This window comes from Barbus barbus (assembly GCF_936440315.1).
Source record: "Barbus barbus genome assembly, chromosome: 29".
NCBI lineage: Eukaryota > Metazoa > Chordata > Actinopteri > Cypriniformes > Cyprinidae > Barbus > Barbus barbus.
This window is the reverse complement of record NC_136757.1, coordinates 24,198,923-24,224,890: the sequence shown is the minus strand read 5'-3', so window position 1 is coordinate 24,224,890 and position 25,968 is coordinate 24,198,923. Positions and strand designations below refer to the sequence as shown.

The following is a 25,968-nucleotide window of genomic DNA, read 5'->3' as shown; positions in this document are numbered from 1 at the left end:
AAACCGTGATACATTACATTAAAACATTTTTTACAGTGTAAATGTCCTTACAGTCACATTTGATGATCATTAAAAACACATCCTAAATAAAAGTATTCATTTCTTTAAGCATTTTTTACTGACCTCAAATTTTGAATCGCAGAGTTAGTTTAATGCATGTGCTATTAAATAAATAAATATTTAACACAAAATAATGGACTCCTTTAGATCCGAAGGGATTATCCTTACCTTTGCGATCTGTTTCGGTGGCATGAACTAATAAAATATCGCCTGATCCAGCTCTGACATCAGGGCCGTCATCGTTCTGAGAAACACAGATTAGGATTATACGGTTTTCAACAATCAGGTCAAAGTTAGAGCTTTTCATGTAATCAGCTCCTAAATATAACTTCTTTAGAGGCATGTGCAAAATAATATTTTCAAAATCTACTAGTTGAACAACCAATTGGTCCTCAGGAAGCCCTATATATTTAGGGTCAACTGAAACCCAACACATGTTGAGATGCAAGGATGTTTCATTTTAAGACACGTTCTTGTTTTCAAAAGCAAAATGGAACAGGAAGCAGCATGTCTGCTCACTAGAGTCATATTTCCTGCCTTATTGTAGGGTACAAGTGGTCCACTTATTAACTCTCTTATATATTCATTCAGTGGAGATGCTCTCTGCAGTGGGTCTGACCTTGCAGTGTGAACAGCAGTATTTCACATGTACTTCAACACCGGGGTTCATCACAGCAGCACTGCAGTGGCTTTAATTCACAGGCAGAGGGCAGCCATGAGCACGCTAGCTCTCTGATCATCATTGCAACCATTGCAAATCAAGATATCATTTCTAAAATTAAAGATAGCCATTTCTGTTTCTCATAAGTTTTACCTCTTGCTTTAGTGTTAACCGAGACATTATCTCGTCGTGGTCTATCAGGTAGAGCTCATCCACTTCTCCTGAGGTCAACTCTGAGTCCACACACTTCTGCTTCCAGCTGTGAATGAGAGGATAGCTTATCAAAAGTACAAAAAAATGGAAGAAAATACATTTTCTGGTGGGAGAAAATAAAGAGGTTTTTCTTAAAAGCAATGAATGTTACCCCTCTCTGTCAGCTGGATCTTTGCTGTGTTCTGAAGCTGAGTCCTGGAGCGAGTCCTCAGCACCACAAGAAGAGTCCTGGCAACGACAGAAAACATATTTAAGGACTATCAGGACCATCATTCCATCCAGAGAAGAATGGGGCGAAAAAGAGGAGTCTCTGGCAAAATGCTTCACAGTAACAGGACAGCAGGATTTTATATTTTAATCAAATGCAAAATATAGGGAAGAGAACAAGATGATAATTCTGCATTTCACAAAACATTCAACACAGGATTGGGGCATATTGATAACACATTACAATTCAGTAAAGTCACTGAATAACTATATACACTACTGTGAAAAACTTTGAGGTCAGAATTTTTTTTTTTTTAAAGAAGTCTCTTATGCTCACCAAGGCTGCATTTATCTGATAAAAAAAAAGTACAATAAAAACAGTAATATTGTGAAATAATAATATTTTAAAATAACAGTTTTCTATTTAAATACATTTTAAAATGTATTTAAATTTATTCCTGTGATGGTAAAGCTGCCAGCAGCCATTACTCCAGTCTTCAGTGTCACATGATCCTTCAGAAATTATTATAATATGATTTGATACTCAAGAAACATTTCTTATCATTGTTGTTATTATTTCTTATTCTTCTTATTATTAGTATTATGTGTTGCTTAATATTTCAGTGGAAATTGTGATACACTTTTTTCAGCATTATTTGATGAATAGAAATGTCAAAAGAAAAAACAGAAATTTTCTGAAATGTAAACGTTTTTAAGATCACTTTTGATCATCCTTGCTAAATAAAACTATTAATTTATTGTAAAAAAAAATTACTGACCCCATGCATTTAAATTGTAGTGTGTGTATATATATATATATATATATATATATATATATATATATATATATATAAGCTTCACAGAAAGTACCTTAATATCCATGACATGCATCAATAAGTGATTATCAATGAGTATCAAACATGAGGTTAGATAAATCATTTGCGCCAAGCTGTTAATTTATAATCAAACACAAAGCATCACTAAGGAAAATATGCTTATGTGACTTCACATCACAGTTTTTGTCTGTACATAGTAAATATGTATATACACTGTAGTAGATAATTACATACACAAATGCAAACAGCAAAATATTAGACTGCACATTCACTGTTCCATCAAATAATGCTTTTTAGTCATGCCATATTCTAAAGCTAATGTCAATTTAAATTTAGCAGAAATGTAATGTTGACATGACTGTGTGGCATTATACCACATCAGGACAAATCTGATGATCTGTTCAAGGGTTTTAGTAATTACTGCTGCAACTGCAGGTTTTATTTTTTGGAAAGCACACAATCATCGAATCAACAATTCCTCTTTTCAGTTCTTGAATTCTATCAGAGCAACTTGATTTCACAACAATGTCTGCACACAAAGTCATTGAAAAACTAAGTAGTTTTTCTGGCCACACTGCATGCAAAATCTTGCACAAAATAAATACTAAACATATGTCCAACAATACAGAGTAGGATTTTGACCCAATTAAATTTTACTGTGGGCAGGGCAACCCAGCATGGCACGGTAAAATTTCTTATGCAACAATACTGAGTCACGGCTGGTTACGACAATAGCTCAGATTAGCATGCAAGAGATTTCTTATTTGTCACTTTGGGACACTTCATAAAATGTCTTGATGACAGGTGTTAAGTAAAATTTGCAATTAACCAGTCGCATGATGCAAAGCCAAGCATTACAGTGACAAACAGCACAAGCGCAGCATGTGAGGGCACCGACATGTCAGCTGCAAACGCTGACATGCTGTTACTTACTCCATTGGAGAAAGTCACATCTCCATTGGCTTGGTTGGATGAATACAGATTGACATATTCACCCTCCCCACCTTCATCATTAGCACTTTCGCTCTACAGGAAAACAAGAGGGAGGACAGCACAAGCATTGACAGGCGTCAGAGTAAAGGTGTGCTTCGGAGCTAATGGCCACAAAGATGAAGTAATAAACTTGGAGGAGGGAATCAATTGCTCTGGTGGGCCTGAAATCAAAGGACATTTGGCAGCAAAGCAAGATATAGCACGACCGGCCTCTGGAAACTTGGCACAACGCTGTGCATCAGAGTGATTTTACTACATGAAATTGAATTGCGTTAAAGTTAACTGCCTAAAACACTCTTAATTGTGGTAAAATCAATGTGATGCAAGGCCTCAGGTGACTCACTGCTCAACTGCAGCAGAAGAAATACAATAAGGGACATCAAATATTCAATACATGATTACATTTATTCATAACTATCACAATAAACAATTCCTTCACCAAATAAGATCATTAACAGTCTCTAAACTGGAAGCAAGCATCATTTATCATGTAATAAAACTTTATTGCTCCCATTCTAAATCAACATAGCTGTCTACATTACAAGTGTATTGACGTCAGACTCTTGAGCGGACAGCTTCATTCAACCTGGAAGAGTACCCTGGCTTGCACAAAGGCTGTTTCTATAAAGTGGGGCAAGTCCAACTTTGCAAGGACAATCTGACGCTTCTGACTCACAGCCTGTAAGTATGTTTCTGCTACTGACTATTCAAACGCGAGTTTTGAGCTGTGTAGAGTAGTGCTTGTTTGTCGTTTCTCCGATCACAAATGCAGACATGGTAATGTTTACGTGGCGCGATGTAATGTGACGCGTAAAAAGACAGTAGAAGTCATTATAATCAGTAATTATGTCCCCATTGGATGCAACAAATACCTCGTTTATAATGGGTTTCATTGTTTTTGTGTCGTCGTGCCGGGATACGGCATCACAATACGGTAAGGGGCGTAACATTTCCGTCTCAAGCTTGAGGTATTCGGCCAATCCCAACGCACTGGATAGCTGGCCAATCAGAGCATGCCTCACTTCTCAGAACGATGAGCTTTGTAAAAATCGACACGTTTCAGAAAGGCGGGGCATAGAGGAGCAACAATAATGTACAGTATGTGGAAAATGTGTTTTTTGAACCTTAAACCGCATAAACATATTGCATTACACCAAATACACAAAATAATATTCTTATGACCCCTTTAACATAATGTAATTCAAACTTTTTGTTTATATGTATGTTTTTCAATTATTTATTATATTATCAGATTATAATTAAAAAATAATAAAAATAAGTTAAATTAATAATACATTATTATTATTAATAATAATCCCTAATTAGTCGTGGCCTAATGGATAGAGAGTTGGACTTGTAACCTGAAGGTTGTGGGTTCGAGTCTCAGGTCCAGCAGGGATTGTAGGTGGAGGAGTGAATAACCAACACTCTCTCCACCCTCAATACCACGACTGAGGTGAGACCCTTGAGCAAGGCACCGAACCCCCAACTGCTCCCCGGGCGCCGCAGCATTGGCTGCCCACTGCTCCGGGTGTGTGTTCACTACTGTGTGTACACTTAGATGGGTTAAATGCAGAGCACAAATTCTGAGTATGAGTCACCATACTTGGCCACACTCCACTTCCCTTTCACCTTATGATTAAAATACACAAAGTACCAGCTACTAACCCTGAGACAGATCACCTATCTTTAGTAGTTGTTTTCCCAATAAGAAGTATTGAAAAGAGTTCCCTGTGATTCAGCAGTCAGAGGATACAGCTCAGCAGACATAACATCATAACAGGCAGCTCAGTCACCTAACAGCGGGGAGTCTGACGTGTCCCTGCGGGATGATGCATGTTTAACCTGAGCTTTTCAGCAGGTCACAGTTGTAGGACCCCTGTGTGGTACATGCTTTTGACTCTTTAGATCTCTGCCACTTAAGACTAGAGGCGTGTGCGGAGAAGAAAAAAAAAAAATAAAATAAAAATTCACTGAACCCTAACGAGGCAGCGCCGCAGTTAATTGAGGTTGTGAACTATTCGTTGCCTACAGGCTACAGCACCTGTGATTCATGTGAGCTATTATGAACATGTTTCCTCTTGTAGCCGCTGGCATACACACCTACACTGAGTCAATAATTAGACAATCAGCAGTGTTTGCATGTTTGTGCTACTTCTCAGCATGTGAAGATGAATTGAAAAACTACAGAATCATAACTGCGATGTTTGAAATGCTGCACCGTAGTATTAAAGGAATGAAAATTTGCTGAAAGATGGTGAAGTTGTTTCTTCATCGAAACAGATTTGGAGAAATATAGCATTCCATCACTTGCTCCTCTGCAGTGAATGGGTGCCGTCAGAATGAGAGCCCAAACTGTTGATGAAAACATCACAACAATACACACGACTCCAGTACACTGATAAAGCACTGTTTAAAATCTGAAACAGCCCAAACAAATATGTTGGTGGATTTTGATGTGAGAGGACAACAGGGGATGGACTATTTCACTGGAGAAAGCTTGTCACTACACAACATGTAAATTGATGGACTGTAGTAGTGTGGATTACTGTGGTGTTTTTATCAGCTGTTTGGACTCTCATTCTGATGGCACCCATTCACATCAAATCAAAATCCACCAACATATTTGTTTGGGCTGATTCAGCTATTAAACTGTGCTTTATCGGTGGACTGGAGTCATGTGTATTGTTGTGATTTTTATCAGCAGTTTGGGCTCTCATTCTGACGGCACCCATTCACTACAGAGGAGCAAGTGATGTAATGCTAAATTTCTCCAAATCTGTTCTGATGACGAAACAAACTAATCTAATTCATGGATGAACTGAAGGTAAAAAAAAAAAAAATTAAGAATATTTTTTATTTTTGGGTGAACTATTACTCTAAACCTCTATAATAGGCAAGCACTGCTGTTAAATTAGGCTTTAAAGAAGATATTAAATATATTAATTTATTAGTCCAAAAAGACAAGAAAAATGTGTTAGAGGCCAGCGAAAGGCAAACGGGACTCACCGTAGGAACAGGCAGGGAGCCCTGGCGGTTCAGAGAGGAGTTAGATGCGGAAAGGCTGAGAGCGGTTTCTGTCTCACCGGGGCCAGGCCCAGATGCACACTGCTGCAGCTGACATGACAGAGAGGAGGAAGAGGAGGAGGAAGGAGACGCAGAGTGTGAGGAAGCCTAAGAGGGAAGAGAAGAGCAGAGGAAGGAAGAGAAAAAAGCCCAAAGATTCATGCACAGTGTAGATTATTGAGCAGATGTGAGCTGAATGGAGAAATAGACCTTAGTCAGAGTAGACGGCATATTGAATGTGACGCAAATTAAATATTTGAAATCATGGTTTGTGAAAATTAGACATGACCTAAGACCTTAAAAGCCGTATTTGGATGCTATTTTTAATCACATCCAGTTAAATATGACGTCTATTCAGACTGAAGTTTACTGTGCGGCAGGAAAGAACAACATTAAGTGAATGAATTGTGTAAAATATTGGGAGACAAAGGTTTCTATTTTTTGCCTGGTAACTGCTTGTGCTTGCTAGTCAGAGCGTGGGAACAAAAAAAGGAAATCACTAAAACTAAAAGCACAAACAAATGGCTAATCTTGTGGGTAATATAGCTCCTAGCACATAAAGTTACTTTATACCTGAGCTTAAAACCAAGCAACACACCTCAGTGAATCCTTCTGCTCAGTCACGTAGAATGGGAGAGAAAACAGTGGAAACCAAGTCAAATGAAATGAGGTAGATGGGTTAGCAAGAGAAGAGTGAGGACAAAAGCAAGAACAGTGCAAAGCATTGAAACAGCTGCTTTTGTTGCTTTTAAAGCAATTTAGATCCTGTTTCCAGTTTAAAGTCACCCCATATAAATATATAGCATTATATTCCTATTCTATATATTTTTCTCCCTTGGTGCCCACTTATAAGTTTAATATAACAAACTATATTTCTAATACTTGCATTGTGCCTTCAAGACTTCTATGTAAATTTCCTCTTTACATGTCAAATTAGATAATGTCTTGCTGCCTTTTTCTCACGCCTGTTTGCACGGTTGTCAGACTTCCCTCTGGGTCCTATATGCATTTAATCATTTATTACATGTAAAATGTCCCATCCTTTTATAACAGTCTCTTTGTAAAACTGCATTAGAAAAAAAACAAAAAACAAATTCACTCAAAAAAACAAGTCTCTGTTCTAAATTGTGTCACAAAAATAACCAAGAACGTTGTTAAAAATAAACATCAGTCGCTAGTTTGTAACATTTGGATGCCACAAAAATATGCAGAGTTTCAGGTGCTACACACATCCACGAATAGCACAAGATTTAAAGGATGTTACCACATTTTACTCTTATTTGAGCTGTTTCTCATAGGCATTAGCTGAATAAACATCAGACATGTTCACACAACACGCAATGAGAAAATGGATGATGTAAGATGAAGACGTACTTTTACTGGTATAATATGACACTGTTTGCCCAAGGCAACACTTGAACTTCAGTAAGCCCAACAGAGAATGAATGCTTTGCTTCAAGCAACTTAATATAAGCAATAATCTGACTCTACGGGAAATATAATACCGCTACCATTATGATTAATGGTGACTCTCAGTAGGATGAAAAACATTGCATCAACATGTAGGGAGGGTGAGGGTGATCTAGATCTCACCAGTTGTCTCTGTTTGGGTGGCAGCGCTGGCGGAGGGAGTGTCTCGTCACTGCTGCTGAAGGAGTCGCTGAGGCCGTACACTTCCTGAAAACGCTTCCTATTGCGCTGCTCGTAAATGCTTTCGCTCTGAGGCGTCTGGTAGAAAACGGAAGGAAGCGGCTCAGAATAGTCCTCCATAAACTGCATGTACTTCAGAACTGTGGGTAAACCGGGCAAAAAGTAAATAGGTTAAATCAAGACACAGGCAGACAGGTGGTGAACACTAGCACATGCATAGAGAGGGTAAAGGTTATAAGAGACTGTGAGATGGTGTGAATTTAGCATTTTGTTTTGTTTACTTGTGAAATTAAGCAGCATTTGGTCATAATCTCATTTTGTGCGCATATGAATACTTATAATTTTCAATATTCTGCTAACTAGATTGAATCTGTATGAAAAGGCTGGCATATAAATGTATTAGTATAAAACTTCTAGAAATTGTTATTTGTAATATCTAAAATGATTTGATAACAATATTTAATTAATTCAATTATATATAAGAATAATGTACAATTAATTAAAAACAATTTATCTACATCTATATTTATAGAATATTTATTTCTTTTTAAATCTGCATGCAGAGAGACAAAAGCATCTTTGCCTATACCTTTTAATTCATCCCTTCCCACAAATTGAACATGTCTGCAATGCTCTGTAATTCTGAGTTAATAAAAGTTTAAAGAGAAAAACAGTTCAGCATCCTCTGTGTGGCCTCACATAAAGTCTTCTATCAAGCCACACAGCTCATGTGCAAATTACGACATGATTCAATCGTCCCTCCCTCCAAACAAGAGTCTTTCAGCAAGAGCTCATTTCCTGCCGGCTTGGGTGAGGCCTTGAACTTCAGTCAGAAATTTCTCCAACAAAGGCATTATTCCATCTGACCTCACACTGAAGCTGACATCACTGTTTCCCAACCCCTACCCAACACTGAGGGGCTTTGCAGAGAAAAACTGGTGAAAAACTGGCTTTGCAATACTGCGTCATACATTACACAAGGAATTAAGTGAACTATGCAAACAGCTTAGTCTGAAGACAAACAGAAAAGCCAGGGCTTGAACTACTTGTTTGGTCATAGTGCTCGAAGATTAAATGCTGCTTTTAAAGTTGGCATGAAATAAAAATTCACCCTATCTTCTAAATGCATGTTATTGATCTTATTGTGAATGATTCATTTAAAAAAAAAATTTAACTAATAATTTTTAAATCAAAATGTCATACCTTGATCTTAACATGAAATTAATTCTCTCTTGTGGTGAGAGTCAGACTTCTACAATATTTTTTATTAAACCCCTTTAAAGGATTAGTTCACTTTTAAAAAAAAATTTTGCTGATAATTTACTCACCCCCATGTCATCCAAGATGTCCCTGTCTTTCTTTCTTTCTTTCTTCAGTCGAAAAGAAATTAAGGTTTTTGATGAAAACATTTCTCCATATAATGAACTTCAATGGGACCCAAACGGTTCAAGGTCCAAATGACAGTTTCAGTGCAGCTTCAAAGGGCTTTAAACGATACCAGACGATGAATAAGGGTCTTATCTAGCGAAACGATCGGTCATTTCAAAATATACACATATTCAAATGTCTTTGTGTCAGTTTATCGTTTAAAATGCCATTTCATGTGCGTATCCTGGGTGTTTTAATATTAAAAAGCCTACCGACTCGGTACTTCCGCCTAAGTCAACCGTGACCTTTTCCACGTAATTGCGTATTACGTGACGTCACGAACGCGCATCACAGAACAGAGCAAGGCGAGCATTTGTGCTTATAAAACTTAAACTTTTTTATTTATTTTTGAAATGACCGATCGTTTCGCTAGATAAGACCCTTATTCATCGTCTGGTATCGTTTAAAGCCCTTTGAAGCTGCACTGAAACTGTCATTTTGACCTTGAACCGTTTGGGTCCCATTGAAGTTCATTATATTGAGAAATGTTTTCATCAAAAACCTTAATTTATTTTCGACTGAAGAAAGAAAGACATGGACATCTTGGATGACATGGGGGTGAGTAAATTATCAGCAAAAGTTTTTTTAAAAGTGAACTAATCCTTTAACTGCAAGTTTGCATTCAGATCATCATTCAATCAACATCCGATGGATAGAACCAAGTCCCCGCCCTACATTTCTTCATTTTTCAATAATCCACTTTACTTCGATGCATATCACAATATGGATGAAAATATCTTAAAAATTCTAATATTTAAATACTGGCAACTTTTATTTGTATTACTTTTACTATTTGCAGTTTTTTCACTGAGGGTAATTTTAATTTTTTGATGAACTATTCGTTTTTTCCCAGCACAATTTTTTTTTTCATAAACAAAAATTTAAATTTTTTGAAAATTTTTGCCTTTACTGGGACAGGCCAATATAGAGATCTGAAGCAAAATGGGACAGAGGAGAGGACGTGATTGGGAAGGACAACTATAATGTTTTACTAACTCTAATTCTTTGAGAATAGGGAAATCCACAGCATAACTGTAAGAAACGTTAGAATCACTTTTAGAATTAATTTTTCCAGATGATGAAAAATAAACCATTATTTATCCTACTTTAAAGAGCTCGAGCATTTAAAGTGACAGACAACAAACTGCAGCGCTGTTGCTTATAATAAACTGCTTGACATTGACAAAAAAAACATTGACATTATCATGCATTGATGTGGAACTAATATACTAATATAGTTAAATAGTTCTTGTTGTGATGTGAATGGGTTTCAACTCGATTTTCCCAAAGTGCAACAGCGCTACATTGTCAGATCTAACTAGACAAGTGTTTCTTACTCTGACTTGTGACCCAACAAACAACATTTTAATTCCTCATACTCACTATGGCGACTCTTCTTCTCTGGCAGGGGTGGAGGGCTCAGAGGGATCTGTGCATTCTCAGCAGGGCCAAAGTGTCCCATAAATTCTCCAGGGTTCGAGGGTGGCATTGAGGGAAATAGGGGGAATGGTGGGGTTTGCATGTCCTCATCAGGAACGTTATCATATTGAGAGTACAGTCTTTCCACCTGAGGCGGAGGGGGTCGCCGTTCCTTCTTTGGGAGTGCGGGCGGTATCGACAGAAGCTGAACAGGGAAGGAGGATGATTCATTGTGAGACTCGGGGAGCGGGCTCAGACAACCCCCTGTGTGTGCGGGAGGGATCTGGTCGATGCTAGACAGGTCCTGATGCAGGAAGTCATAGTCGGGGTCGTAGCTCTCTGCTGTGTCTGAGTAAAGCAGGGGGACAGAACAGAGAAGAGAAAACTCATCAATATATTTAAACCACTCTTGGGCCGTGTAGTCTGTTTAAATCATTGTTGAGAAAGCTTATCACTCACCTAGAGTCTCACAGCTGGTGTTATGAGAACACTGTCCGCTGTCCTGCTCCAAAGATGACAGCTGTTCATCTGACTTACTCAATATGCCGATGCTGCCACATGGGGACAGTCGTGGCGATTCCCCTCCATAGGACTGACTGCCTCCTGAAAAACGCCTCTGTAAGGCATCTGCTTCATATTCCTTTAGATGAAATTAAGAACAGTTAACCTCAAGAAACAATCAAACATTAAATATTTACTCACCTTAACGTTTCAAACTGATATGACTTTTTCTCTTCGGTTTCAAAACATTTTTAAAATAATGTCTTTGGATCCCATGATTTTCATTTCCTGGACAAAAACAGTTAAACTGTCCTTCCAAATTCACCTTATATATACACATGTGTGTGTGTGTGTGTGTGTGTGTGTGTTTGTGTGTATATATATATATATATATATATATATATATATATATATATATATATATATATATATATATATATATATTAGGGCCGGGACTCGATTAAAAAAATTTATCTAATTAATTAGAGGCTTTGTAATTAATTAATCGAAATTAATCGCATTTTAATCGCATATAAATATTTGACCTGAGAACAGTGAGAAGTAAGTTTTTTTATATGGATTTTTACATTTCCCATCCCGTCCATGTTCACTGCGGTTTGTTTTTGGCTGTTTCTCAATATGCGTTCTTCAGCTATTTTTTTTTTTTTTTTTTTGGATTCTTGCTGAATTTTTCTCTGGGTTTTTTTTATTTTTTATTATGAAAATCAAAAAATGTACAAGCAAAATAGGCTTTAACTGAACAAACTTAAGACATAGAAAAAAATCACAATTTCAGATACAAGGCAGACACAACTAAGTTATATACATTGTACATCATTAACATCAATAATTAAATATGATTTAGAAATAAACTAAATAAATAAATAAAACAAATAAATAAAAAGAAAATACAGAAGGGGTTACAATATATTATGAGTCACTAAATTGGTTGAAAAAATTAGCTAATGTAATAGCTTTATTACTTTCAAGTGTATGTAGAGAAGAAGCAATAATTCTAAGCTCATTTATGAAATGAGGTATGCGTTCTTCAGCGATCTTGCGTCCTTGTGTTCTCGTTCTACGTCATCATTAACCGTCGAAGTTCAGTTCCAATTCTCAAGAACGCAAGCATAGATATATATAAGGCGTTTCTCAATGTCAAGGAAGGATCCTCGGAAGCCAGAATTTCGAGGATGCTACGTCATCGACATCCGTCGAAGGACTGTTCCAATGTCGAGGATCCTCGGAATTTCAACCAAGGACTGAGTCCTTCGTTCGAAAAATATCCCATACACAGGAAAGGATGCATAAGTGTAGCCTTCGCGCTCTTCGCGCGCTAAAATCACCCACAATCCTATGCGCGCAGCTTTGCTATCTTGCTCAAAAATTCAAAATGTTGGACGTTAGCGGAGTCGGAGCGCCAACGGGGCAATATGCGTTCAAATGTAACTTAAGTATATTTACAAATTACTTAAAAAACATTTTTGTATTAAAAAGTATTACTACCGTATTGATATTATAAATTCTAGAAATTACGTTATTGATAGCTAACTGAACCGGACTAACTTAGTTAAGTTGTCCAGAGTAAAAGCGGACCGTTTCACTGACGTAATGACGCAATAACGTGCACTTGCTAGCCTGTTCCATTTACGTGTTCTCCGAATGCTTAAGAGGAGCCTCGCCTAGCCTCTGAAGGAAGTGACTTGGAAGGACCAGTCCTGCCAAGGACGTATCCTTGACATTGAGAAACACCTATAGAATGACAACGCAAGTACAGAGGATGCATGAAAGTGCCCGGATATGTTCTTGAAACTGAGGATGCATCGAGTGCAGACTTGAGAGAATCGAGCCGTTAGAAATCCCAGAAAACGCTGTGGGTGGCCGGTGTACGGAAGCCTGTAAGCTTTAAAGTCGCTCTCACAAATACTTAACGGCTCTTCAAGTTGAAAGTAAACATTTATCGTTTTGTTTTGGTTAATTTTAATAAAGTTATAAGACCCGGAGAAAGTCTGCATTTTTATTGGCATATTAAAATGAATCTGAACAGTAAAACATATAACGCTGTAAAATAAAACAATACAATTATATGAAAGTAATATCTATAATAGTATGAAATGTTTTAATAAGTTATGACATTTTGTAATATTTATTGTTCATTGGCCGTTTCTTATGCTGAGACTATGCGGTCAGTTAAGCAGGACATCTCAGTTCTCATAAGTGTGCGTTCTGTGTTCTCGCGTCCTTCCGAGTTCGTTCTTCCAAGGAAGCCTGGCAAGACCGGTCTCCACGAGAACGCAAGTCCGTTCTTTGCGTTCTTGGAATTCTGAACGCTAGTTGGTGCTCCAGTATAATCGGTCCGCCGAAACTCATCCAGTGAGAAACGTTCCGTGGTGCAAAAATAAGTGCGATTAAAATGCGTTAAAAAAATTAACGCGTTATTTTTGTGTAATTAATTAATCTAAATTAACGCGATAAAGTCCCGGCCCTAATATATATATATATATTCATATTCATATTCATATATATACACACACACACACATAGATCTAGTTTGGGACTGATTGTTGGTTGGTAATCACCGTATTTATTTTTTATGTATATAATGAATGTCAGTGAAGTGCAATGTTGTTTTGGACCAAAATGACTTTCATTTTATGGACAATAACAGACATTAGGATGAGTAAATGATTTATTTTTGGATGAACTATCTGTGGCTATCTTTAAACGTCATCTTAGCTACTGAAAATTGAGTAACCTTTCATTGCACTAAACTTCAGATTAATTCTGAGAGGTTACTAAAGATCAGTTTTAGGGGAAGAAGTCTCGTGAGTCGCAACACTGTCATTTAAGGACCAAATTAGGCTCTTCACTTGCAGATTGGAGCATCAAGGGAACACCAAAATCTCACCTGTCGACAGATACCAATAGGAAGACTTGATCCACTTGTGGCACGACTCATTGGCGCAACCACGGCAATCCTTGTGGGAGACGGTGCTGATTGACGCTTCTTTGGGGGAAGAGCCGGTGGACTGCAAAGGGAGAGTTTGTTTAGCCAATACTAGCATCCAAAGAGATGTCATATTGACAGGTAAATCAGTCTCATACAAGCTGTCAATCAAGAAACCTACAGACAAATTCTGTGTTAAGAAAATCTGCAACCAATCCTAAGCGACCAGGAACATTTTTGCAAAGCGAAAGTGGAATCCTGCTCTGGAACCACAAACCACAACTTCATAAATCAGTCATTCAGTCAGTCTGGTTAGTTGCTCTGTCGCCCCAAAACAGCTGCTAACAGTGAAGTCATACAGCATTTTAGCTCTGTAGCAACTAGCAGAAGAACTGACTCATAGTGAATGAAGAGTATGTCTGGCTGACATTTACAAATACAGATTAACTTTTGAATAACCAGTCTCAGCATACCAGGTCAGACAGATTTTCTTGAAGTCTTAAATTGTTTCACCAGACGAGAGGCTCGAGTGGAGATTAAATAAGGTTCTTGCTATGAAGGGAAACTATAAAACACCTGGAGGACCTATCGTAGTCCTAACACGGTCATATATTTTAACAGTCTGACTGATGTAAACTCATTTTCAGCTGTGAGCCGAGAGACTGTTGGCAATGAAGGCATCTACATGCCATTTCAGTGAGCTAATTGTGCTTCACAGGCTTCATTTGGGATATTAGGGCTGCAACAACGACTGAAAACAGACAACAACAAATTTCATTATTAATCAGGGTTTTAATCAGAAATGCCATTTGCATTTAAAAAAAAAATTGCTTTAATTAAAAAAAGTGAGCTGCAGTGGAAGAAAAAAATAAAAATAAAATAAAAAGAGTATGATGCAAGTTGTCTGAAGCATGAGAGCATGCTGAATGCATATAGTTTCATATGGTCGGGTTTTCACATCAAGCACTTTGACAGAGTGAGCAATGTGAACAATGTGGTTGAGAAGTTTTTCACCACAACACAACTTAGACTTTACGGTAACAGGTTATTTTCTTATAATGTGAAAATTTCCAATTTGAAAAGCAACTCGTCCTAACAACAAGTGTGCAGTTAAATGTTGCAGCCTTGTTCAATGTAAAATACTTGATAGACTGTGCAAATACTTGTTTGTTACTGAAAGAGAGTGCAATCATTTTGATAATGCTGGACATCAAAATTTAGGTTTTAAATAATTGAAATCTAAATCTAAATACAGTGGTGTGAAAAAGTGTTGGCCCCATTCCTTATTTTTTTTGCATGTTTGTCACACTTTAATGTTTCAGATCAAACAAATTTAAACATTAATCAAAGATAACAAGTAAACACAACATGCAGTTTTTGAATGAAGTTTTTTATTATGAAGGGAAAACAAAATCCAAACCCACATGGCCCTGTGTGAAAAAAGTGCTTGCCCCCTAAACCTAATAACTGGTTGGGCCACCCTTAGCAGCAACAACTGCAATCAAGCATTTGCGATAACTTGCAATGAGTCTGTTACAGCGCTGTGGAGGAATTTTGGCCCACTCATCTTGGCAGAATTGTTGTAATTCAGCCACATTGGAGGGTTTTCGAGCATGAACTGCCTTTTTAAAGTCATGCCACAGCATCTCAATAGGATTCAGGTCAGGACTTTGACTAGGCCACTCCAAAGTCTTCATTTTGTTTTTCTTCAGCCATTCAGAGGTGGATTTGCTGGTGTGTTTTGGATCATTGTCCTGCTGCAGAACCCAAGTTCGCTTCAGCTTGAGGTCATGAACAGATGGCCGGACATTGTCCTTCAGGATTTTTTGGTAGACAGCTGAAATCATGGTTCCATTTATCACAGCAAGTCTTCCAGGTCCTGAAGCAGCAAAACGGCCCCAGACCATCACACTACCACCACCATATTTTACTGTTGGTATGATGTTCTTTTTCTGAAATGCTGTGTTACTTTTACGCCAGATGTAATGGGACACACACCTTCCAAAAAGTTCAACTTTTGTCTCGTCAGTCCACAGAGTATTTTCCCAAAAGTCTTGGGGATCATCAAGATGTTTTCTGGCAAAACTGAGACGAGCCTTTATGTTCTTTTTGCTCAGCAGCGGTTTTCGTCTTGGAACTCTGCCATGCAGGCCATTTTTGCCCAGTCTCTTTCTTATGGTGGAGTCATGAACACTGACCTTAACTGAGGCAAATGAGGCCTGCAGTTCTATAGATGTTGTTGTGGGGTCTTTTGTGACCTCTTGGATGAGTCGTCGCTGCGCTCTTGGGGTAATTTTGGTTGGCCGGCCACTCCTGGGAAGGTTCACCACTGTTCCATGTTTTCGCCATTTGTGGATAATGGCTCTCACTGTGGTTCACTGGAGTCCCAAAGCTTTAGAAATGGCTTTATAACCTTTTCCAGACTGATAGATCTCAATTACTTTCTTTCTCATTTATTCCTGAATTTCTTTGGATCTCAACATGATGTGTAGCTTTTGAGGATCTTTTGGTCTACTGTCAGGCAGGTCCTATTTAAGTGATTTCTTGATTGCGAACAGGTGCGGCAGTAATCAGGCCTGGGTGTGGCTAGAGAAACTGAACTCAGGTGTGATAAACCACAGTTATGTTTTAACGGGGGGGGGGGGGGGGGGGGGGGGGTAGGACTTTGTTTTCCCTTCATAAAAAAAATAATATTTAAATTTGTTTGATGAAACATTAAAGTGTGACAAACATGCAATAAAATAAAAAAATCAGGAAGGGGGGCCAACACTTTTTCACACCACTGTAGCATAAATCTAAATAATCAATTGCACTTCTGCACATTTGCACCACCACAGTGTTTTCACAGTATCAGCAAAATTCCAGTAGTTGATACCAGAGTAATTTCATCATGCCAATTTCAATACAGCAATATTCAATAGCAATGAAAATGCTACGGAACACACTCAATTGTTTATGTAAATTATTAAAGTTAAGTTGCTAAATATTAAAATAAAAATGAACAAATTAAAATAATGGCATGTTGCATTCAAGGATTTCTCAATGAAATAAACTTGCTTCCAAATTTTCCATTAATTATTCAAGTAAACAATCAATAGCAGTGAGTAGTCTTTTTCTTCTTCTTAATATTATAAACAATGAAATTAATGGAAAAAGCAGTGTGAACATTCTGCTAAACGCCTGCTTTCATGTTCCAAAGCAGAAAGAAGGTCACAGGGGTTTGGTGAGTAAATAATAACAGGATCACAAATTTTTCAATTTTGTGTGAATCAACTCTATTAGGAAACAAGCTTAAATTATAGACCAAAAAAAAAAAACTTGCTGCTGAGTGAACAAACCAGGTGGTAAGCTAAACTTGGCATCAAAATAATCTCAAACAAAAAGCTTATATTTTGTAGACAGACTTGTTGGAAGACTGGAAACATGCCAAAAACATGGAAATGCCAGCAAATAATTCAGAGTACAAAGCAAACTCTCTTTTATGCCAGCGGCACAACCTAATCCTCTCCTGTCTAGACTTGGTATCAGAATATCCCTTCTTGCTGTTTCTGTCTCTCTTTCTTGTCTCTTTCTGTCTTCAGTGGAGAGCTGACACTGTTAAGTTCATTTCTCAGAAAACAGCCCGTATGTCTGCTAGAGGAAGCCGAGCCTTCACTGCAGACCCTACAAAGACCTCAAGAATACCACTATTTATATCTCTCTTTCACACCTTTTCTTTTAAGCTTCCCACAAACCGAGATGGACCTGTGCAATCATTTGTAGCCAAGACCAGCACTTAAAACATACAAGAGATGTTGCTGCAAACCACAGCACATCTGAGATCTCTGTTTTCTGCATGTGATCCAGATAAGATAGCACGATAAGATAAAACAGCATACTTCATATTTCCTCTTGTAAACTGTACCACCTTACACTCACATATTTCTTTTTGTGTGTTTTAATACATTGAATTTTGAAAACATATTGAATATTTAATAAGATTAAAACGGTTTGTGTATTTATATTTTTTTGGTGCATTTATATTTTTTTATTTTACATTATTTATATATATGCCATAAAGATTTCATTAGACATTTTCATACCAATGTTCAGGCACTTTGAGTCCAGGTAGAGGAGGTTTAGGAGGGGCCACTTCCTCATCAGGGGCATTATTTGGGGTCTCTGTGACCTCGGCTGGGGTAGGGGTATCATTCAAGATGGTCTCTTTCAACTCAATGACAGGGGGCTCTGGAACACTGCCATAATAAAGTGGTAGAAATGAATGACATAGCATTTCAGCGTTGACACACAACATTGTATTATAGGTCGACAGCGGTGTCTTGTACTGAATTTGAAGGTGGCTTTCAAGATCACCCACCTCAATTTTAAAGAATTTCTCAAGGCATAATGTTGTTTTTCAAAAAGGTTTCCATTTACCGTTGTGGACTGGTGACAGGAGGCAAGGTTTTGACAGGTGTCGTAGGGGAGGGGTGCTCCTGTTTCTCAATGGCGACTTTAACCAGCTCCTACAGGAAACCACAGGCAAAGTCAGCTTTACACACAACACTATCAACTAAGAACAAAACCCATGGCTAAATACAGCTGGAATATGGGCAGAAAATAGCTGTCAGACTATTAATACCTTTACACCATCCAGCACTGCTTTGATTACAGTGGTGACAGTTGCAACTGTTTCTTTATCTTCCAAATTCACCCCTTCCAGCATCACTTGGTCCGACCAGCGAATGAGGTTTGCAAGACTTTGATAGAGTCGACTGAGACAGGAGGACACTTTTGAACTGGTGACAGATGGATGGGGAAATAAAATATTTATTTAGTTCAGGCAGAAAACATGTTTTTTGAAAGCTGAACATTAAAATAATTCTCTCAAGAAGCTCAAAAAGATTTTACCTGCTCAGTATCTTGACATCAAGTTGTACCAAACCCATAATGGCCTCCAGAACTTTGCTAGCAGAACCAGGAAGCATTTCCAAGACCTTCTTGTCCACCGCCATCTTGTCGATAATCGTTTTGAAGTACCGCAAAGCGCTGACCACTTCTTTCTCATGCTCCTCTAATCGACTCAGACTCTATATGTAGTAAAAAGAAAGTCATTAAAACCAATGTCTTTAATACGTCCAAAGATAACAACGTGCTTATTTGCCTTCAGATCACCCATGTTTTCAGACCAAAAGCTTTGTTTATAAAGCTAACATCATTTACTACCTTGGTCACGGTCTTCTCTGGGGTCTTCACAGGTTGTTCTGGTGGTGGTTTGGACTTTTTATTTGATGGTGTCCGCTTGATTTTGGGAGAGTGGAATTTGTCCTTTAGTTTCATTGTAAATGATGTCAAGTGGGAACGCTGGGATTCTGAAGGAAGACAAAAACACACATTATTATGAGCTCAAAAAAGTTAATTTTGCTCATGTATATATATATATATATATTCACACACTGTTACCAGAATATAAAGTGAATCATGTTGTGATACACAGTTCTATGATAGACAGTTAATAATTATAATATTGATTGAGTTTGAATTATAATTTCTTTTGTAATTTTTTTAATGTGGTTTGTAATTTTCATTTTTTGTAATTTTATTACTTCAACAAACTTATTTTATTTCAGTTAAGCAACATATGTATTTTGTTATCTAATATTTACAATGTATTTGTTTTATTTCAATTAACAAATCATTTTATTGTTAGTTAAACATAACTATACTAACCCAAAGTATTCATGTCATCTTGCAGTAATTTAGGCAGCAGCTTTCCAGTTCACTGCTCTATGAGACATCAACCTTATTCTGTATCTTGGGAATATATGTGAGATGAGACACAGGCCTTTGTGTACAGTGAAATCCTCTTCGACTACAAACTGAATTGGTCACAGTGGGACTTACCGCTCTCTTGGAGCGTGCCGCTCTGGGACGAATTCTGGTGATGACACTATTGTGCAGGCCACAAACCCATTTAGGGGCAATTTATCCTTACACACATTAAAGGAATGAAGTGCTCGGGGTTTGCGAGGGTGCTCTGTGAACTTTCAAATCATATGATACAGAAAAAGCAAGAAAGAGTCCGACAAGTGAGTTTAATGGAGTTTTGTCAGGATATTAGCTTTGAAAGTTTGGTTGTGCCTTAAGTGTTTAGGCTAGTGAAACATCTTTCTGAAAAAAAAATCTGTCTACAGTTTTGAAAGTTATGAAAATTATATGATCTATGGGTTTCAGTTTACATATGCATAAACATGATTTACTAATTATTAGCTAGTTAGAACCAGCTGGTTTTTAACAGGAAGGACATTCTGATTTGAACAATCAAAAATCTGGAATTGAGTGAGTTATTGTTAATATTTTAGGACCGTTTCCTGGAACGAAAAGATTGTAAATGTACATTTAAATTTGTTATTGGTAATCTGACCTCTAATAAAAAAAAGAAGAAAAAAAAAAAGACAACAGCAGATTCAGATTCAGTGGTTACTGAAAGTAAATGCTTTTAAAATTGCGCAGGACTGGAATTACCCAGGACGATGGAAGTCTTATCTGTCTTCTCACAGTAACTGATGTGACTGCTAAGCTAAACAGGTTAAATTGCCCATGAGAGCCAACTTCCTGAAACACTGTCAAAGAAAACGCACCGCTCTGCTAATAAAACACAGCAAACTAATAAGGTGTGCATGTGCTTTCAGAGGACATGATCTTTCCATCCATTTCTTGATCCTCGCGTAGTGGGAAGTGCAGTCTACTAATTCATATCCTCTTTTTTTTTTTTGCATATCCTCTTCTGAAACAAAGTAGTCGACCAAAAACAAGTTTTTTTCCCCCCTCTTTCACGCTTTCAAGAACCGTCCTCAACCTCTGGCCACATCTCAAACCTAAAGTTTCCACCACCAAGATGAGCTACAACCAAACACAGAGTCTGGGTTTAAAACATCAATGCATGAAAGCTTCATTAAAGTAAAGTCTGTTAAACAAAAACTTGTTTTTAGACGAGAATTTGTACTGCTTTTTGCATTGATTTTGACTTATCCTTTGTGTTTTATCACTCTCAATCAGATTTGTACAACACTGCATTTCAAAACAACTCTAGGCTATATTTAAAACATAAAAATGGCAAAGTAACTGAAGATAAAAATATTGTCGGCAAGACCTGATAAACTTGGAACGTGCAAAGAAACTTCTCTTTTCAGTTTCGGACTCTTTTGTAACTAAAAATAATGCAAACACCTCTACCAGCTAAAAGAAGAACAGGTTGAGAGAGATGTCTGAAAGCAGAAGACAGTGGCCAACATCCTCCTACGCAAACCAGCATCTACATCGCAGGGCCATTTACAGATGAACATCTCAACTTCTGACAAGAAGTTACCCACAAGTGATTCAAATTTATCTGAAACCTCAGAGAAAGGAGGTGAGCATGCTGGCAACCTCACAGAGTAGTTAACAGACATTTAGCTTTATTCATAAAAAGTCACACATACACTGACTGAGTGCAGGAGAGTAAAACATAAAACTTGCACTGAACAGTTTTTGCACCACTCTCTCTAATCTAGCCTGACATGAATCAAGTGATTTAAAACTTATTCAAATTTGCTGAAAATGGCTCATCCAAAATATACATGAGTTTGTTTTATCATTGGAACAGCTCTGGAGAAATTTAGCATTAGATCACTTGCTCACTGCAGTGAATGGGTGCCGTCAGAATGAGAGCCCAAACAGCTTTATTTAAATTGCAGCTTTAAAATTTTGTTACAAGTATTCCCCTTGCACAAAAAACATAAACACATAAAAAGAAACGCACATAAACTGCAGATATATTTATTAATGATTAATTAATGATGCATTATGCATTAATTTCAATGCATCTCAGAGTATATTGTGCATGACATATATATAACATAACATCCGAATCGTTAGTTTATCTGTCTGAAGCTCTGGGTGAACTGCTAATCTATAGTAAATGACTCAAACTTCTCTAAAACCTCAGAGAAAGGAAGTGACAGTAGTCATTACTTGTCAGTGTAACTTCTTTCAAGTCACAAAAACATGAGTATAAATCTTGAAGTTAACAGGTAGAGTATATCTCTATATAGCTGTACATATTTACATTTGTATACCCCTTATAGATTCGACTGTATATATATATATATATATATATATATATATATATATATATATATATATATATATATATATATATTTACCATTTGTCACAAGTTTGTTTAAACTTTGCGAGCACTTATACAATTTATTTGAGGAAATGTCTCATATAAACCGTTCAGATTATTAATTTGAATGATAATGAGCACGTTTAAATACACATAATAGTACATTTTGTGGACAACAGACTATTACAATACACTAAAACACAGCCAGAAAGGCCAGACAGCAGCACAAAAACAACTGTAACACAAACTCTATATAGATAACTGGTGCCACATAACGCAAACTATATATTAAAATAAACAGCATATAGGAGAAAATAGATGAAAACGAGAAGTCTGACAGCTAGCTAAAGTCAACAACAGCGCTATAAGCAGCGCCGTCCACACCCAAATACAGCTGTCTGAGACAAACTCATGTACACATTACTACCAAATCCTCTTATAAATGTATTTAAAGACCCGAATATCATCTAAGGCATTTATATGGCGCGTTTGGTTATTAAAAATAAGATAAAGATAAGATGCTTTGATCCTGTCAGTGGCCTTGAACCCTCGTCTGACGCTAATGCTAACGCGGCTAACTGAAGTTCATCTTCACATTATTAATAAATGTAAACAAATGCAAACACGTACCTTGCTTACTGTCTATTTTTCCAGACATTTTGGTGACCGTAAGTGAGCTGGTCACGATTAACAATCGAAAGATGTTAGTTTCTCGCCGTTATTCCAGCATCTTAAGGAGACAGACCGGTCGGTGTGGTCCTGGTCTGTGTGTCTGGCTCTGCCTCCTCCATACACTCACACGCACACACACGCGCACACGCACACTCAGACACGCACACATATACACACACACACACACACACTCAGACACACAGACAGGCCAGCAGTAGATGATGATGGTGAGTGGAAGTGTGTGATTTCTGCAGTACTGTCGCCCCCATACGGCGAAAATAATACATTGACAATGTAAGCAAAAGTGGATATTATATTATATTTTAATATAATATAAAAATATAAATTTAAAATATATATTTTTTTAAAATATAAAAAATTTGAATTATCCATTTCGGCTTGCATTGTTTTACATTGCTGTATAATGATACTGTGTGACACTTCTGAAGCCCAGCAATATCAAAAATGTTATAATACATAATATAATATAATATAATATAATATAATATAATATACTAATTATGAGGAAAATATTTTTTGTATTACTGGGCTTTAGAAAGGTATAACAACCAATGATATTTACAAATAAACTGATACATTGATTATCATTGTGAGCTTATTAAGGCAATGCCTTTCACAGTAAACAAGCGAAGATGAAATGCCAGAAGACAATATTGTTAGAGGTTCTTGATGTTATTTTGTTGCTCAAAAACTCCTCAAATTATAGAAATAAATAAGTCAACTGTTGACATGCAGTCCAGTCAGAATAGAGAGCTATAAAAACTGACTTTGTTATCCTGACAAATCTGAACTGTTTGTGACTTCTCTTCTGAAACTCTTGAGAACTCCTGTGAAATTATTTATTTAACTGTTTCTCCCATTATTATTATTATTATTATTATTGTTATTGTTGTAGTTTCTCCCATTATTATTATTATTATGATTATTGTTGTTATTATTATTATTTATTTTTTTCTAAGGCAAAAAGTTTGAGAAGCACTGAGACTTAAGCAAAAGTCTCCATTTGATCTCCCTCCTAATCTAATTTCTGTCTAAGAAACCAGCTGAGATATTAGAAGATATCATTCCTGATAACTGTTTGATAATTGTTGTAAGAATCTCAAATGTGAATCAATAAAACTGAAAAAAAAAAAAAAAATCAACAGAAACAGAATTGAGTTGTAGCTTCAGTCTGTGTCCAGCAGAGGACGCACCTTCACCACATCTGAGTCTCTTCAATCATGACATCATCAGCATCATATTCATCCTATTGTGTGCACACAAAACATGAAGTAATATTGAATGCAAAATTATGGAAGGGTTTGAGATGTCAGTTTTTACATTCTGGTGTCCTTTAATCAGTTTAACACCAAATAAGCACTTTAACACTTTAAAGTGTTAAAGCCTGCCTCACACATCTCCTCACATCTTTTTTACGATTCAATTTGGCATGACAGTAAAGACTTTTAAATTGTTTCAAAAAATAAATATATTAAAATTAATATCTCAAATAAATGCAAAGAATGCAGCTTTAACAGTGCTACTAATAAGAAAGGTTTCTTAAGCACCAAATCAGCAAATTGATTTCTGAAGGATCATGTGACACTGAAGACTGGAGTAATGCTGCCAATAACTCAGCTTTGCCATTACAATAAAAAATAAAACATTATATATATACACACACACACACACACACAAAGAGTTTATTTGCAAAAAAAGATAACTGTTTATAAAAAACATGTTTTTTTATTATGTTATGTTTTTATTGTGTTTTGTTGTGTTAGTTATCTGTTTTTTTAGTTATTTTTTAATCTAATCGAAATAACCCAACTGCAGTTTGATTGAGATTAACTGGAATGCGCAATGAAAAAACATAATTTTTGAAAATGGTTAAAAACTGAGTTATCTGTTTTCGCAAATGAACTCTTCATATATTGCAATAGAAATCAGTCATTTTAAATTGTAATAACTTTTCACAATATTATTGTTTTACTGTGTTTTTAAACAAATAAATGCATCCTTGGTGAGCGATTCAAAAATGTTAACAAAATTCATACCGACCCCAAGCTTTTTGAATGGTAGTTTATATTTCATTATTCTATCTCTGAATCTGACACGTCTCAGTTCTTGGCATTGGATGCACACTGAAGAATCTCAGTGAGTGTTTTTTGCATATTATATAGGAAGCATGCGTACTATTTTAGTAAAAAATACATCAAGGAAATGATGTTCTTTAGTCTCAACCATAATGCTCACTCAGTCATTTCATCTCATTTGTGGGCAGATGGGTACAGAATACAGCTGTCTATACAGATAAGTGAATATATACACTCCCTTTTTGCTTAAAGCTCAGAGTTCAGTAACTTTGCATCTGCCAGGAAAGAGCTTTAAATGTGAATTGCTATATTATAACTTGTAAGTTGTTTTTGAAAAGCACTGCTTGTGGTTTAATGAGCCACTGTCCTCTGCTCCACTTTGAAAGACAGATAAGACGTTGATACTCAAAGGTTGCCTGTGCTTGCACTGCAGTGGGAATACGTCTGTCAAAGCAAATAGACAGCTGGCCTGTACCGCTCATCCATCAAGCGCTGCCACGTCCACTTTGCACATTTTGATAACGGGGGAATTAACAGCAAGCCCAGAGATCAATGCATTATTTAAGAGGTGGCGTGCTGATTGGTGATGAAAATGAATGAAGAGCCCGTTCTCTCTGCCCCCGTTTTCTACGGCGTCCCTCAGGTACCTTCTCGCAAATCCTGTAGAGAACGTAAAAAACCCTTTCGGATGGAGAAATTCCAGTGCGTTTTTAATTAATGCAGTTTTTGACGCATGATCAGTAAGCTACCCATGAGAAGGGGATAATATCTTAAAACACTTTTTAGACTTTTTAGACTAATTTTAGGACCTTTTTTAAACCTTTAAATATATTATTTCATGTTCAACAGTAGGAAAAAAACTCATACAGCCTTGAAACAACTTGAAGTTGAATAAATGATGACAGAATTTAGATTTTTGGGTGAACTATCTCTTCAAGGCCTTAATTTGTGGAAGTGCAAATCAAGACTTTTTAAGACCAGTGGAAACCCTTTAAAATCAGTTTGCATGTCAGATTGTGTTTGTCAGCCACATCTAAATATATACATCTACAACAGCGTTCAGACGCGTATT

At 36.9% G+C, this 25,968-nt stretch overlaps 1 protein-coding gene across 2 annotated transcripts in view; it reads right to left on the bottom strand.

The window, feature by feature from the left end:
• Positions 1-23,043, bottom strand: part of LOC306849476 (rap guanine nucleotide exchange factor 1-like) — a 29,924-nt gene extending 6,881 nt beyond the window's left edge. The window contains exons 1-14 of one of the 2 annotated variants that reach the window (XM_079384521.1): positions 22,759-23,043; positions 19,187-19,332; positions 18,872-19,050; positions 18,603-18,759; positions 18,398-18,486; positions 18,064-18,216; positions 13,943-14,063; positions 10,993-11,173; positions 10,498-10,881; positions 7,630-7,826; positions 2,911-3,003; positions 1,086-1,162; positions 875-980; positions 229-304 (exon numbers count right to left, since the gene is read on the bottom strand). In XM_079384521.1, the coding sequence (XP_079240647.1) occupies positions 229-304; positions 875-980; positions 1,086-1,162; positions 2,911-3,003; positions 7,630-7,826; positions 10,498-10,881; positions 10,993-11,173; positions 13,943-14,063; positions 18,064-18,216; positions 18,398-18,486; positions 18,603-18,759; positions 18,872-19,050; positions 19,187-19,332; positions 22,759-22,786 (1,987 nt within the window). In that variant the 5' untranslated portion in view covers positions 22,787-23,043. The remainder of the gene's footprint in view (positions 1-228; positions 305-874; positions 981-1,085; positions 1,163-2,910; positions 3,004-7,629; positions 7,827-10,497; positions 10,882-10,992; positions 11,174-13,942; positions 14,064-18,063; positions 18,217-18,397; positions 18,487-18,602; positions 18,760-18,871; positions 19,051-19,186; positions 19,333-22,758) is intronic. The other variant, XM_079384522.1, reaches the window with a different exon arrangement.
• Positions 23,044-25,968: the final 2,925 nt, after the last annotated feature.